Source organism: Nothobranchius furzeri, chromosome 2, assembly GCF_043380555.1.
Source record: "Nothobranchius furzeri strain GRZ-AD chromosome 2, NfurGRZ-RIMD1, whole genome shotgun sequence".
Taxonomy (NCBI): domain Eukaryota; kingdom Metazoa; phylum Chordata; class Actinopteri; order Cyprinodontiformes; family Nothobranchiidae; genus Nothobranchius; species Nothobranchius furzeri.
The window spans coordinates 47,499,787-47,515,668 of NC_091742.1; the positions used below are offsets into that span (position 1 = coordinate 47,499,787).

The window sequence follows — 15,882 nt, forward strand, 5'->3', positions numbered from 1 at the left end:
GGGAGGCTGCAGGTGGGCTTGCCGCTGATATCTCCCGGGTCTCTGCCAGCTGCTGGTTGTGGTCCCCCCAGGGCGATCCTCTGCACCTCTCAAGGGGGCGGGGGCCTTTCTGGTTGCAGTCTCCTTGGGGTTTTTGTGTTCTGGGGCAGCGGCTGGATCTCTGGGACTTGGAGCTCTCTTAGTCTCCTACACATCTTTGGGGGCAGGTCTGTGGCCCCTCACACTCTCTATTGGACGCTCCTATAGAGAAACCTTACATAAACAAGCGTGTGTACACACACACAGGTGCTCATATAAGTATGGACTTGGGCACGTTCAACACATGTCTTAAGGCTGTCGTTGCCACTAAATGCACTATGATTTATTATTATTGTGTGATTGTATTTCTTCAAGTTGACACAGTGATAGCTTGCTCCTGTTGTGTTGTGTGTCCCATTTTTTTCTCTTCTTTCTCTTTCTGCAGGCCTAGAAGCAGACTCTTGTTCATTATTGTTTATTTTTGTGGACCCCCCCCCCCCCTTTTCTGCCCCCACCTTTTGTCTTTGTCTTTATCTTTCGCCTCTGATTCCGTGTCTGGTCGGAATTACAAAGTATTCAAAAACAATAAAGTTTAAAGTATCAGACGTGACATTAGCTTTGATGCTCCACTTGAGAGTAAATCTGTAAGGCTTTTCACCAACATTCAGACATCAATTCTGTTTGCTTCACAGCCAGACAGGACACGGGGAAAAAATAATGATAAAAATAATGTAATATTGTGAGTTTATTTTTAGTCATGCAAAGTTTAATGTAGAAATAAGTAAAACGTTATTAAAAGTTACAGTACTTAAAGCTAAACTGAGATTAAGTAAAATAATGTAAATACCATAAGACTATTCAAAAGTTTGACTGATAACAATGGGGTGTTTAAACTATTAAAGTTGCATTGTTTAAGACTAAATTAAAGAATATGTTGTGACTGAATATTTCATACAATGCAGTTATAAATAAATGTTTTTTAGTATATGTATTGCTGACTATTTGAATTAGTCTAAGCATTATATATAGAATACAGCAGGTGTATGTGCACTTTCATAAGTGCAAGTAAGTTCTAATAAAACTTGACATTTAATAACTTTTGATATTTTTAAACAATAGTTTGAAATTTAGCATGATTTAAAACTACATTCTTGGGGTTTGATTAGAAATTTTCATTTTTATATTATGATTCCTTGTTCAGGGGTTATCAGTAAAGTAGTAATAATTATGTTAATGTATTTTGTCATAGATGTCACACACAAGTTATTAATTTTTATCCTTTAAATTAGATTATACTGTGATTAACTCATTTAAAGAGCAAGTCGCCCCCAAATCAACTTTTTTTTCTGATAAACTATATAAATGTGTGTCTAATCGTGCTACAGAAATGCATAGTCAATAGTTTTGCACTTTAGTGCATTTTAGTTAAGATTTTAATTTTCTGCCTAAAACTGTCAGTGTTGTGCCGTTGTCAGATAAAAACTCTGCACTACATTTGAATTTAAATCTGTCATAGCTATTGACTAAGAGGTACACAGTGATGTTAGATGTTACATTATTATGTCACAATGTTGTGAGTGTGTGTATTTGTTTGTGGCTCTACCCTCTCTGTCTGCTAGACAACAGCATTTGTTGCATTTTTCAAACAGGAAGTGGGAGTTGAGTAAGAATCTGGTCATGGGTGACTTGCTCTTTAAAATTTAGGATTGTTTTTACAATTATATAAGTTTAGCAAATTGATGGTTGTATAAGATTCTAAAAGGTGTGAGTGAGTGAGTCTAATTCTGTCTTTACCGAGTACAGACACATGATAACATAGAAATCCATAGTGTTTGTGTTGCTTTTCTAATAGTGCTGTCATGTATTTTATGTTTCAAACAGCATTCACTATGCCTGGCAAAGAGTCCAAACGCAAGGCGGATGCTGCTAAGCGCAGCAATCGTCCAGCTCCGCCTATTCGTATCGGGATTCCAACGCACATCAATGATGATGTTAATTGTATGTATTGCAGTATTATTTCGCAGAACAAATTATTGTAGTGTTTTGCAATCGATTTAATCTATACTGTATTTATGTAAGATGAAAAATTATTAGCCAAAAAGATTGTTAATTTTTGTGTGTGTGTTTTTGTTTTGTAAGTTTCTGGAACTGGCTTTCGTCATCGAGTTCGTCGTTGGCCGACCAGTGTGATTTCTAACAAAGCTCACAAGTTGGTCCTTCCAGATGAGATTCCTGACAAGAAAGTGAGTGTAATGTCCACAAATATTTAAAATATAAATATAGATTTTCTTCCAATACTATCTAGCAGTACTCTGGGATTCTAAGGAAACGGTCAGATGGTGTTGAAGCCGCTATCAGTTACAGTGCTGCAAACAGACTGAATCGGCTTCTTTTTGACATGTGCCTAAAGTCTACCAACTTTTGAATCTTGATAGAAAACCTAGTTGTGTTCATCTTCCTTTTTAGTCGGTGCTTCTCAATCTGTGATTTAGAACTTAAGCTGCTCAGTTATTTTTACATATCTTTATTTGTATTTATGTTGGTGTATTCTGTGATTAGTTTTACCATTTCATGTTTTATTGTTTGTAAACTTTGACTGTTTAATGTGATCTCTTTCTTCCTGAAAAGCATATTGCATTGCCGTTTGTATGAAATGTCATAGAAATACAGATTGTTTTATATTGAAATGTATTTATAAATTTTTCTAATTTAGTTCATCCTACTTGTTGGGGACTCCCACTTGAGGTCCGTGGCAGACGGCATAGTCCCTATGCCGGTTGGCGGCCTCGCTTTTGGTGTGATGTCCACTCCAGGAGCTTGTGCAGATCTTCTGCGCCTTGAGGTTTCACAGGCTGTGTTACCTCGGGAGCCTGATGCTGTTTGCGTCATGGCTCCTTCTAACAACCTTACGGCCAGCAGAACAGTTGAAGAGGCAGGGGATGCATTTGAGCGGTACCTTTTGGCTGTTCTCAGTCGCTGGCCTAAGGTGAGAGGCTGATTTGTGTAATTTTGAAGGTATGAGAGATGACAGTAAACGTACATCCTTAAAAATAATTGTATTCTTTCTTCTTCTTTTTTTTTTTTTAGGTTTTCTGTACCTCCATGATTCCCCGTTTAGTTGGATCCTGGGAGCGTCAAGACCTGTTTCAGCAGGAGTACCACCGCAGATCGGCTAAGCTAGGTAAGTTGCAACATAATTAGATGAAAAGGTAGTATTAACGACAAGCGTTATTGCTATTTACTCTTAGGTATCAAACAATCACAATTTATAAGTTTACATGAATTTTTTCCTTCTGCTTCGAAGGTGTAAGTTATGTGCCGATCCACGATCACCTACCCAGGTACCGTCTTAAACTGTGGTGCCGTGATGGTGTAAGTATATTGCTTGGAAGAAAACAAGGTAAAGGTTCTTAAGTTTGAGATGATAAATTTGTATTCTTTTGTTCGTGTTTGTGGTTGCAGATCCACCTCAGTGATAATCACGGGATGCCTATACTCACGCAACTGATGTGGAATGCCTCCTATCAGTTCTTGGAGACACACGCACCAAAGCCACTGGTGCAGCACCAGGTGTCTCGTCCGCAGAAAGCGAGTATTGTGCCCCGTGTGGTTGTGAAGGGTGTGGAACGCATTCCACCTCCACGCCCTTCCGAATGGACGTTTGTGAGACCTAGCGGGAAGGTGAGAGACTTTATAAAGTATAAATATTGTAAAATGTTTATAATTTTAGGCAACTGGGCCAGTAATGCTTCTAAATGTGTTTTATTTACCATTGCAGAGAAACCATTCAGGGGAATTTGAAAAGACTTCTAATTCCCCCAAGAAACGAGTGGTTGTTTCTAAGGTTTGTGAATGTTTTTGATTGATCTTTTTCAAAGAATTTTGATTAGATGATAATATGTGGTGAATTTTCTTCAATAGGCTGATGACACTTCAGTGGCCTTGAAGGAGTGTTTCATCCCCCTGAATCCCGTTAGGTTCTCACCTTCAATTCTGGCTGCCATGGACACGATTGCTCCAGCGGATGGTCCCACAGATATACAGGTAGCTTTAAAGCAAAAGTTTATTATCTTTTAATGTAAAGTGTAATGTTGTTCCTGGTGCTTGTAATATGGGCTGTCTGTATGGTATATTTGAAAGTATTGTACTTAATCGTATTATTTTCTGTTTGTAGACTACATCTGTGCGACATTTTAAGAAAGCAGCTAGGCGTGTCCAGCAGGAGGTTGATTCATTAAATTATCTGGCATACAAATACATTGTGGTGTTATTTTTCTTCACCGTTGTTGTTCTTTAATTATAGGTTGCATCCACACCTTGCATAAATCCTCTTGCAGACGTGGAGTCTGTTCGGTCTAGGAAGGAGGTAAGAAGCGTGTGTTTCAAACATAAAAACTAAACTAATCTTTATTGACGATGTATTGACCTTTAATTTCTTCTGTATAGGTGTTGGACTGTGACCAGCTGCCTTCACCCCACCATCAGGAGGCATCTGGTTGTCCTGGGTCTGTCTCTGGGTCTGTTGCTGCCCATGCTGTGATGCTTCCTTCTGGCCATCATGCGCATGCATCACCCAGAGGTCAGTCTGCTAACACCCCTTCTTGCGTGCGTTCACAGGTTTTGCTGTCATCTCTAGTTCCCGAGACAACTGTTCAAAATCCTGTTGTAAATAATTTTGATAAAGATAAAACAATTTTACACAACGATGATACAATTTTAGACTCTGTCCTAGGATCATTTCATCAGGGCGATGGGCGTTTTAAATATGGGGGAGTTCAGTGTGCAGCTATTACTGTTGTTGCTTTAACAAAGCACAAACAGAAGAGTGTTTTCTCTTGGGATTTTGCCGTGTTGGATAACGTTGTTGAGTTAGGAGATGAGCTGTACACAGATTTGCGCGACAACAAGAAGATTAGAGGTGGACATGAGTTTCTCTCTGTTCCAGACTTGCCAAAGGAAATTGACATAGAAGAACAGCGTTTTAAGCTTGTTTACGGGGATTTCGTTTTAGGAGATGTAGATGTAGCTGAAGGCGAGTTAATAGATGCTGGTGTGTACACTCCTCTCCTGGATGGATTGAAGAAGATGTGCACACAGCATGAAACTTGCATTATGACATTAAGTGGCAATACTTGTGCTATCATTTGTGATAATGGACGTTATGCTGTAGTAGATTCCCATGCACGCTCCGCAGACGGCATGGTAGACCCGACAGGACAGAGTGTAGTTCTGTACTTTGCGAACCTTGATAATGTTTTTCAACATTTTCAGAGATTTGCTAGTGAACTGGTGGGATCTCAGAGGTTATTTGAGATCACTGGAGTGGATATTGTTCAGATGGACACATTTAAACATGTATCTGAACAAACAGATGACATTGACATAAACCCTGTTATTTTTGTTAGTGATGCTAGTACTAAAGATTTTCATTTCAGTCCCGTTTCTAGAGACGTGTCACAGGCGTTGAGTAAATGTCTGAATGTGAAGTCTGCGATGGTTGATGAATCATCTCCTGTTCCTTCATGTAGCACAAGTGTGGTTAACGTTGATGATGACAACAGTATTGTAAACAATTATACAATTTTAAGCTCACTTACAGGATCATTTAATCAGAGCGATGGGCGTTTTAAATATGGCGGCGTTCAGTGTGCAGCAATTAGTCTTGTTGCTTTAACTAAGCACAACATACAAAGTGTTTTTTCATGGGATGTTGCCATGTTAGACAATGTTGTTGTTTTGGGCGATGAGCTGTACACACATTTGCGTGACAGTAATCTAATAAGTGCTGGGAATGTGTTTCTTTCTGTTCCAGAATTGCCAAAGGAAATCGTTATGGGCAAACAGACTTTTAAGTTGAATTATGGCGATTTTGTTTGTGGAAATGTAGATATCGTTGAAGGCGAACTTATAAATGCTGGAGTGTACACTAGTCTTTGGGATGGTTTGAATAAGATGTGTACACAATATGAAACATGTTTATTTACACTTGGAGACAATACTTGCGCTTTACTTAGTGAAGATGGACATTATGCTATTGTTGATTCACATGCTCGTTCTGCAGATGGAATGGTTGATCCAAACGGTAAAAGTGTAATTCTATACTTTAGTAGTCTTGACAATGTTTTTAGATATATTCTGAGGTTTGCCAGTAAATTAAATGGAACTCAGAAGTTGTTTGAGATCAGTGGAGTTAACATTGTTCAGATGGACACATTTAAAAATGTTTCTAAACAAACAAGGTTGGCTCCAACAACAGGAAAGGAGGTTAGGCGTGAAGAGTCATTTACACTCTCGGAACCAATAAAGTTACAGACAGATGACATTGACATAAACCCTGTTGTTTTTGTTAGTGATGTTAGCACTAAAGATTTTCATTTCAATCCCATTTCTAGAGACGTGTCACAGGTTTTAAGTAAACGTCTGAATGTGAAGTCGGCAATGGTTGATGAATCATCTCGTGTGATTGGTGAATTGGGTGTACCATGCATGAATAAATCAATAGTGGCAGATGGAAACTGTTTTTTTAGAGCACTTAGTCAAGCTGTTTATAGCACCCAGGAATATCATAGAAAAATCCGTCTTGCTTTGGTCAGTCAGTTAAAAAAGAATCCTCAAACGTATAAAACCATTTTAAGAAGTGAGTATTCCTCAGTTTTGCAGTACCTCACCTCATCCAGGATGCAATACGTTGGCAGTTGGGCAACTGAAGTGGAAATTCAAGCTGCTTCTGATTATTTTGGCATTAACATATTTACTTACTATAATGATAAATGGCTTAAATACACTTCCAACAGCAACTTTTCACAGCAGGCTGTTTATTTGGAGAATAGTAATGGTAACCATTATGAGACAGTGGTTTGTGTAAAACAACCTAACACAGGAACTTGTTATGGTTATTGTGGCCCTGTAAATAGTATTTCTGGTAGATACAATACTCGACATGCCCCTACAGAACATTTAAAATGTTCAGTAGAAACTGTGACACTTGAGCCGAGTTCCATAGATACAGATGGTGTTAGTGTTGTTCATTCAAATACTTTATTTACTCCTATGTCTGCAGATTTTTGTAAAACTCTGTGTAATCGGTTGAAAATAGATTTTGAGAAACACAATTCTCAAGAGTCCACATCAGGTGGGCCTTTAGGAAATGTGTGTAAGACAGAACATATTATTGAAGATGGTAACAGTTTTTTTAGAGCTGTAGCTCATGTAATTAGTGGGTCACAGAAGGGCCATCGTAAGATCAGACTCGCTGTTGTTTCTTATATGTCCAAAAATGCTGAAGAGTGTGAGAACTTTCTGGGGAAAGAACATGCTTCTGTGTCAGAATACATAAAAAAGTCACAGATGAATTATGTCGGTCACTGTGCTACAGAAGTAGAATTTAGAACTACAGCCAGTGTTGTAGGATTACCCATATTTATCAACAATGGCACAGAGTGGGTCAAATATAGTTCTCAAACTGGTAATTTTGTCACTGAGGGACTATATTTGTCAAACTGTAATAATCATTTTGAACCCGTTCTTTGCATAAGACTGGGTAATAAAGAAACATGCTTTGGGTTTTGTAAAGTTGATTCTTTGTCAGACAACGTAAACAAATGCAGAAGGTCAACTGTGATGCAGTTAAATGCTGACCCAAACATGGAAAAGATGAAAATGAGGAAGAGTTTTTCTAGATATTTAAAGCGAAATAAGGCTTCTGCAGAAGCCTCTAATTATAAAACGATAAGTGCAGTTAAAGACAAAATAAAAAGTCAGAAAAAAAATGCATACAAGCAAAATGCTGCTTACAGAATGAAAAAGATCAGCGTGACCAAATTTAAATACAAATTTCTTGCACATAAAGAGAAAGTTAAACGGAGAGCCAAACATAGGGCCATTTTCAACTACCATCATAATTTGGCTTACAAAGAGAAAGTTAAACATAGGGTCAAACATAGGGCCATTTTCAAATACCATCATAATTTGGCTTACAAAGAGAAAGTTAAACATAGGGCCAAACATAGGGCCATTTTCAAATACCAGCATAATTTGGCTTACAAAGAGAAAGTTAAACATAGGGTCAAACATAGGGCCATTTTCAACTATCGTCATAACTTGGCTCATCGAGAGAAGCTTAAACAGGTGAGTGTGTATAAGTATCGTCATAACTTAGCTCATCAAGAGAAGCTTAAACAGGTGAGTGTGTATAAGTATCGTCATAATTTGGCTCATCGAAACAAAATGAAAGAGTTGAGTGGAAAGAAATACCTTAATATTGAGCATAAAACATGTTTAATAGAAAGTATCCAGCATAAAAGAAAGCTGATTAAAGTAAATGCACAAAACTTTGATTTTGTTGTAGATCAATTTTTAGAGAAAGTGAAAGATGGACCTGATTTTGTGTGTTGTGTCTGCTCACGTTTGTTGTTTAGACATCAGGTCTTAAATTGTAATCAAGAGTACTATAGAAAAACCAAAGAAATGTCACTTATAGCAGATAAATGTATAAGTGACAATCATCTGCACATTTGCGATGATGCCTGTAGATTACCTTGCAAATTTAATTTATGTAGAAATAAACTGTACATCTGTTACACGTGTCATTATAAAATGGGTAAATGTCAGATACCCCCAGAAAGTTCAATCAACAAGCTGACTGTTGATCCCATCCCACCTCAACTGGCATGTTTAAATACATTAGAGCAACATTTAATAGCGATGAATATACCCTTTATGAAAATGTTGGCTCTGCCCAAAGGTGGTCAGAATGGGATTCATGGTCCTGTCACTTGTGTACCTGCAAATATAGTGGAAACGTGCAGTTTGTTACCACGTACCGACATGGAGGGGTCTTTATTACCTGTAAAGTTAAAGCGTAAATTGACATATAAAGGACACTATGATTATCAGTATGTTGACACACAGCATGTTCAGGAAGGTCTTCAGTATTTAAAACGTCATAATTTGCATTATAAAGATGTAGAGTTCAATGAATCTTGGATTAACACATTTACTCAGGAAGATGAGTCATCTGTCCTGGAAGAGGATAGTGGTTCTGGTAAAGATGAAGATACTTGCATAGATGGAGAAGATGAGTTATTGCATGACAGACAACAACACTGTATGTTTCAGGACACCTGTCTCATGCCAGTAGATATAGGACAAGAAGCATTGGACCAGTATGTAGATAACATATTAAATGTAGCTCCAGGTGAAGGTAACAATCCAGTGAAATTGCTTTCAGATTTTACAAATGAAGCAAAAAGTTTTCCCGTCTTGTTTCCTTCAGGATCTAATACTTACTATGAAAGCAGACAATTTCGTTTGACTCTGAATCGGTATTTCAACAACAGGCTTCTTCATGTTGATGGTCGATTTGCCAACAATGTAGAATATATATTTTTTGCACAGTACATGTCTGAACTAGAGCAAGTTGTGTCCAAAGTTTCTATAGCTTTGCGTAAAGGTAAAAGCGGTGAATCTCAGAAGTTGGGTAATTTGATACAGGATCAGGATTCTTTAAGTAAGCTGTTAGAGTTTGATGATGGCTACCGGTTTCTTAAACCAATTCGCGGCACACCTGCTTTTTGGCAATCTGCTCAGCGAGACCTCCTGGCTTGTGTAAAAATGTTGGGCAAACCTACTTGGTTCGCATCATTTTCGTCAGCAGATTTGAGGTGGACTAACCTTCTTTATAGTATTTTGAAACAGGAAGGCAGAACAGAGACAGTGGAACAGCTGGAGTGGGCTGATAAATGTGACCTCCTACGTAGGAATCCAGTAACTGCTGCCCGAATGTTTGATTTTAGATGGCATGTCTTCTTAAGGGAAGTGCTAATGTCTCCTGCCAATCCCATTGGTAAAATAGAAGATTATTATTATCGTGTTGAGTTCCAGCAGCGTGGTTCTCCTCACTGTCATTGCCTTTTCTGGGTTTCTGGTGCTCCCATTTTAGATAAGAACACAGATGAGGAGGTCATTGCATTTGTTGATGAATATGTGACATGTGAACTTCCTTCTGAAGACGATTCACTACATGAAGTTGTCTCATCTGTCCAGCAGCACTCCAAACGGCATTCAAAGACTTGTAGAAAGAAACAAACAGTTTGTCGTTTTAATTTTCCACGGCCTGCATCTGTTAGAACTTTTATTAGCCGTGGCGAAAAGTATCAAGATGCAGTGAAGACATGCAAGTGTGATAAAACAGATAGCACTGTACAGTGTGCCTGTGCGTTTCAAGATAAAGCTCGTAAACAGGAAATGGACAAAGAAGTAGCAAGTGCCATTTTAACTAAAGTAAAGACTGCTATTTCTAGTGAAGACTGTCCATATAACAGTGTAGAAGGTCTGTTTCAGGGCCTGGGTATCAGTCAGGAAGTATTTGAGATGGCATATAAACGATTTAGTCGAAATACACATGTTGTTTTGAAAAGGGAAGTTAATGAAATCTGGATTAATCAGTATAGCAAGTTGCTGTTAAAAGCTTGGAATGCTAATCTTGATATCCAGTATTGCGTCGATGCTTATGCGTGCTGTGTATACATAATATCATACATGTCTAAAAGTGAACGGGAAATTGGCCTTCTGCTTGCTAATTCTCAAAGAGAAGCAGCCAAAGATGGTAATCTTAGTGCTAAAGAGGCCTTGAAGACTCTTGGTAATGTTTATCTTCATAATCGGGATGTTTGTGCTCAAGAAGCAGTCTACAGGCTAACTAACATGCATCTAAAGGAGTGTTCTAGGAAAGTTGTGTTTGTCCCCACCGGTGATAATATAGTGAAAATGAGTTTGCCTATTTCTGTTTTGAGGCAAAAAGCAGCATCACAGGAGCTTACTTCAGATGACATGTGGATGACCGGATTAGTTGATCGTTATAAGAAGAGGCCAAATGATGATGTGTTCAATGATATGTGCCTGGCTACGTTTGCATCAGAATATCGTGTTTTGAGTAAAAACGAAAAATGTAGAAATCCTATAAAGTTAAGTAATGATTTAGGATTTGTTACAAAAAGAACTCGGACTAAACCAGCGGTTGTTCGTTACGCGCGTTTCTCTGAAACCAAAGACTCAGAGAAATTTTATCAAAGCATTTTGCAGCTGTTTTTACCGTACCGCCATGATAGTCAACTTAAGCTTAACTGTGAAACTTTTGAGGAATTTTACAGAACTGGTTTAGTTAGATTTTTTGATAGAACAAACCACTCGGTAAAGGCTGTTGTAGATTTAAATCGGGGTAAATTTGAGTTAGAATCCGATCATTTGGACGCTGTGAATAATATAGTCGGTGATGTAATGTTAGAAGATGCATGGTGTGAGTTGTGTCCGGCAGTTGAAATGGAACGTTTAGAGTGTGTTGAAATACTGAAAGAATCAGAACCAACAGTAAGTGACGAGGCAGAAGTAATCCCAGATTTGGCTCCATGTTCAAACCAAACTGCACATTTAGAGAAGAGAAACACGATGAGTAGAGGTGAAGGTCTGGCATTGATTAGGTCTTTAAATGAAAAACAGTTTTCTGTTTTTAATCAAATCAGGCAGTGGTGTGTAGATAAAGTTAATGGTAATAACCCTGAACCACTGCATGTTTTTGTTACAGGCGGGGCGGGCGTTGGGAAAAGTCATTTAATTCGAGCAATAGAGTATGAAACACAGAGATTACTGTCACCAAGCTGTAGACATCCTGATAATGTATGTGTAGTATTAACAGCTCCTACTGGGATTGCAGCATACAATTTAGGTGCAACAACAATCCACACTACACTGTCTATAGGAAAGGATGTACGCTTACCGTACACTCCTCTGGGTGAAGAAAAACTAAATTCTTTACGTACAAAATATTGTGATTTGCAGCTTCTTATTATTGATGAAATATCAATGGTCGATCATAACCTGTTGTCCTATGTTCATGGTAGATTACGTCAAATTAAACAAACGGGTGATTTTTCACCTTTTGGAAATGTCAGTGTAGTGGCTGTTGGAGATTTCTTCCAGCTACCTCCTGTTAAAGGGAAGCCACTCTATTCTGATGGTGTAGGTAGCAACTTATGGTCAAGCCTATTTAAAGTTGTACAGTTAACTGAAGTCGTTAGACAGAAAGATGCTGTGTTTTCTGGACTGCTAAATAGAATCAGAACTCATACAAAAGGTACACCATTGTTACCTGAGGATTTAAAGGTTTTAAAAACTTGTGAAACAGGTGAGGCGAGCTCAGCATTGCACATATTTGCAACAAATAATCAAGTAAATAATCACAACATTCATCAGTTATGTCACGTTTGTCCTGATTACATATCAATTACAGCCAAAGATTATGTTAATGATAAAAGAACAGGCAAACTAAAGTTGTTGGAAGGGAATCATGCCAGAGCTTCTAATACTAACTTGTCCGAAGTGTTACAGTTGGGGAAGGGTGCTCGTGTAATGTTGTGTAAAAATGTGGATCTCATTGACGGTTTAGTAAACGGAATTTGTGGTACATTGACAGAAATGGTAATGTTAGAAAATGACACCTTTCCTAAAAAGGTTTATGTTCAGTTTGATGACCATCGTGTAGGCTTGCAGAGGAGGAAAACCTCCCAGTCTCTGTCAGCAAATTTAGCTGGATCTACACCTATTGAACCCGAGGAGGAAAGGGCCACTGTTAAAGGTGGATTACGTCGACAATTTCCTCTTAAATTAGCTTGGGCGGTTACGGTTCATAAAGTTCAGGGACTCACTCTTGAAAACGCCGTTGTTAGTTTTAGGAAAATATTTGCACCAGGTCAAGCATATGTAGCACTTAGCCGTGTAACAAGTCTTTCAGGACTCACAATTCAGGACTTTGATGAAAAACGAATCTATTGTAAAGATGACATCACAGTTGCAGTTAACGAAATGACCCCTTTTTTGACTCCAAACTCACAGTTCGACAGATTTAACTCTTCTGCATTCACTGTGTTTTTAATGAATGTCCAAAGTCTGAATCGACACGTTAAAGACTTGGCTTTCTGCACACAGCATTTGCAACCTAATTGCATTGCTGTCACAGAAACATGGGTATCTACAGACAGATCAGATGCAGTACAGATTGATGGCTATAGTTTTTACAACTGCCCACGAGGTTTAGCTTATTCTAGTACCCATGAGTCATTGATTGCTTTTCAAGAACAACAACATGGTGGTGTTGGCTTTTATACTGCAGATGGTGTGGCATTTAAAATGTTGCAGGCTCCAGACGTCAACTTGGAGAGTTTAGTGTATAGCTTTGTTAACTTACACATAGTACTTGGACTCATTTATCGACCTCCTTTGTATCCCCTTTCTTTGTTTAAAGTAAATTTAACAAAGTTGCTTGATTGGCTGGAGGTACAAAGTGAGACATTAGTACTAATGGGAGATTTTAATGATGACATTTTAAAATCATCAACAATATTAAAACTTTTGACTGACAGAGGCTATGCCCAAATAGTCAAACAGCCAACAACCGAGAAAGGCACTTTAATAGATCATGTCTATGTAAAATCCAACAAGTATATAACAGAAGCATCTGTTATTCCAACATATTTTAGTGATCATCAGGGCATCATGTGTGATTTTACACGGCTTTAGTTCACCTCAAAAACCAGATTTGATTTGATCAACACCTGACTGCAGAATTTGTAATGTAAAGAGGTGTGTGTGTGTGTGTGTGTGTGTGTGTGATCTATTTTAGCTTTACTTTTACTAATATTTCACCTTTCCTTACATGAGCTATCTCTACTGAGAGCAAAGTCAATTTCGTTGTACACCTATGCAATGACAATAGAACTTATATATATCTTGTCCATATAGTCTGTCAGAACTTTTCTACATGAAATATATTGGATGTATTGTTTTTAAGCAGTGTACATGTTACGATGCCGTTGAGGGGTTGTGCACACTCAGGACAACTTCGCTGCCGCATTCCATGTGTGAAAGCAGGGGTTGCAGGACAATGTGTGCACAGGAGTGTAGAAACATTTTTAAACTGTGAGTGTTGAAATTTCTCTGATGCATATAGGTGAGAAGTGTTACATTCACAAACTATTTCGCTGTCATGAGAGCAACGAAGGGGGTAGTAAAGCGCGGAACGTTTTGGTGTCGTGCATTTGTCATGGAACTAGAATTTCGGGTGTGGTGCAGCACCACGCCTATGTAGAAAAAACCACTAACTGCTGCTGTATGCTTCACCATTTCTGTGATTTCTTCAATTTTCATGTCCCCTACTGACATAGTCAAAATAACATTGAGCCATTTCCCACCTTCTCTCAGCTCTAGAATGCTCTTTCCCCTTGTCCTCTGAATTAATCCCTCACCCACTTTTTAATCAAAACTAAAAACATATCTGTCCAGATCAGGAATTAATACACTAATTTTATTGTTTTAATGTTTGTGAATGTGTGTGTGTGTGTGTGTGTGTGTGTTTTATCTTCTTTGTTGCAAAATGTCTAGGATGTATTGGAAAGCTTTTAAACATGTATTTTTTTTACATCAAAATTAAATGTGTTAAAAGCTTTCTAAAGGTTTCGTTTCCTGCATTAAGATGGCATTTTTTGAAATTAAACTGAAAACCTTTAGTACAATTGGCTTCTCATTCATCACTATTGATGATGTAACAATTCAACACCAAATTATGCATAATGTTAAAAATTAAACTGGTGAATTTCATGCTGTTTTAATGCAGGGTTTGCTTTACCTGGTAAAATGCACAAAAAAGCAAAGGCAATGGTCTGGTCTCCCACTTGTGGGACAGGGTTCAAATCCCTGTGTTGCCCTGCTAATTGTGTCAATTACTGGAAAAACTATTATTCAAAAAGGAAAAAAACAATAAAAATTCAGTTTAAAATTTTACTTGCTGCAATTCACCCTAGAACTAAACACACATTTTGATTTAAAGGATAACTGATAAGATCACACCCATGGGCATTTATAGCCTGCTTTTGGGGGTGCTGAAGCACCCCTAAATTCATCTCTAGCACCCCTAACATTTAACATTTTTTATTATCTATTTATTTTTACAATTTATGGTGATTTTTAACACATTACTAATATCTAAAAACAATAGGTCAAAACATTGTTTTACAAACAATAATATAGCTAATCTCCCCTGTCTCAAAAAAGGTTTGATCCTGCCTACCTTTTTTCAGCCTCTACTCTGAGCCTTACTGAGTGGCTGACATGCTGCCAATAGGGACCTCGTTCCTTTCTGTGAGACAGTCCTGAATTTACACTATTTTTCACAGGTCTTTGAATCTTGCATAAACTGATTGTGAGGCAAAAACAGCAGCTGTCAATCAAACTAGGAGATAGGACTTTGATGCAGGTCTGGAGCGCGTGCCACTCATGAACCTCTATACCAAATAGTAACATCAGAGTGGTCCAGGACTCATGGGAGATGTGACTGGAAGTGTGAAAAGATGTGCAGCAAGCATTTTATTTGTGGACGGAAATGACAGGAAACGTGGGTTTAGAGGTGGCAAGTGCATGGAGGAGAATGAGAGACAAATTTGTCTGTGTTAAAAAGTCCCCTATATACAAAAAAACAATATAAACACATTATCTTGGACCGGATACATGACAGAATACCACAGAACGACGCTACGCCCTCTGTAGTCCTGCCAGGGAATTGCTTTGCAACACTCCCCAGGAGACAGAAGTATGAGAGCAAAACGCTTCCATCAATCCGTGCGTGTCTGTCCCTTGCGGAGCTGACGGAGAAGAATGAATCAGGCTTTAGTTTAGTACACTTTTGTTACTGATACAGGTATTTTTAAACTTGGCTCATTCTGAAATGTTTATCCATCCAACTGCTACAACACAGCTAGCATCTGCAGAGGCATCAGCTTCTTTCAACCTGCTCCTGGCAGCCTCTGCCACCCTACA

The 15,882-nt window shown here is 38.3% G+C and overlaps 2 protein-coding genes across 2 annotated transcripts; both read left to right on the forward strand.

The window, feature by feature from the left end:
- Positions 1–1,075: 1,075 nt before the first annotated feature.
- LOC139063638 (uncharacterized) lies at positions 1,076–4,417 on the forward strand. The gene is made up of 10 exons (XM_070546073.1): positions 1,076–2,016; positions 2,158–2,261; positions 2,732–3,004; positions 3,106–3,199; positions 3,323–3,390; positions 3,481–3,699; positions 3,797–3,862; positions 3,940–4,062; positions 4,193–4,243; positions 4,322–4,417. The coding sequence occupies exons 1-10, from the start codon at positions 1,878–1,880 to the stop codon at positions 4,415–4,417; spliced, it is 1,233 nt and encodes a 410-aa protein (XP_070402174.1). The 5' UTR covers positions 1,076–1,877.
- A 139-nt stretch (positions 4,418–4,556) lies between these two features.
- LOC139063636 (uncharacterized) lies at positions 4,557–15,103 on the forward strand. The gene has a single exon (XM_070546065.1). The coding sequence runs from the start codon at positions 4,558–4,560 to the stop codon at positions 13,588–13,590; it is 9,033 nt and encodes a 3,010-aa protein (XP_070402166.1). The 5' UTR covers position 4,557; the 3' UTR covers positions 13,591–15,103.
- The last annotated feature ends 779 nt before the right edge of the window (positions 15,104–15,882 follow it).

Excerpts from the sequence above, each read along its gene's own strand:
- LOC139063636 (XM_070546065.1), top strand. The coding sequence starts at position 4,558 with ATGCTTCCTTCTGGCCATCATGCGCATGCATCACCCAGAGGTCAGTCT.
- LOC139063638 (XM_070546073.1), top strand. The coding sequence starts at position 1,878 with ATGTATTTTATGTTTCAAACAGCATTCACTATGCCTGGCAAAGAGTCC. Across the intron at positions 2,262-2,731 it reads ATGAGATTCCTGACAAGAAA|TTCATCCTACTTGTTGGGGA; the intron begins GTGAGTGTAATG and ends TTTCTAATTTAG. Across the intron at positions 3,700-3,796 it reads TTGTGAGACCTAGCGGGAAG|AGAAACCATTCAGGGGAATT; the intron begins GTGAGAGACTTT and ends TTACCATTGCAG.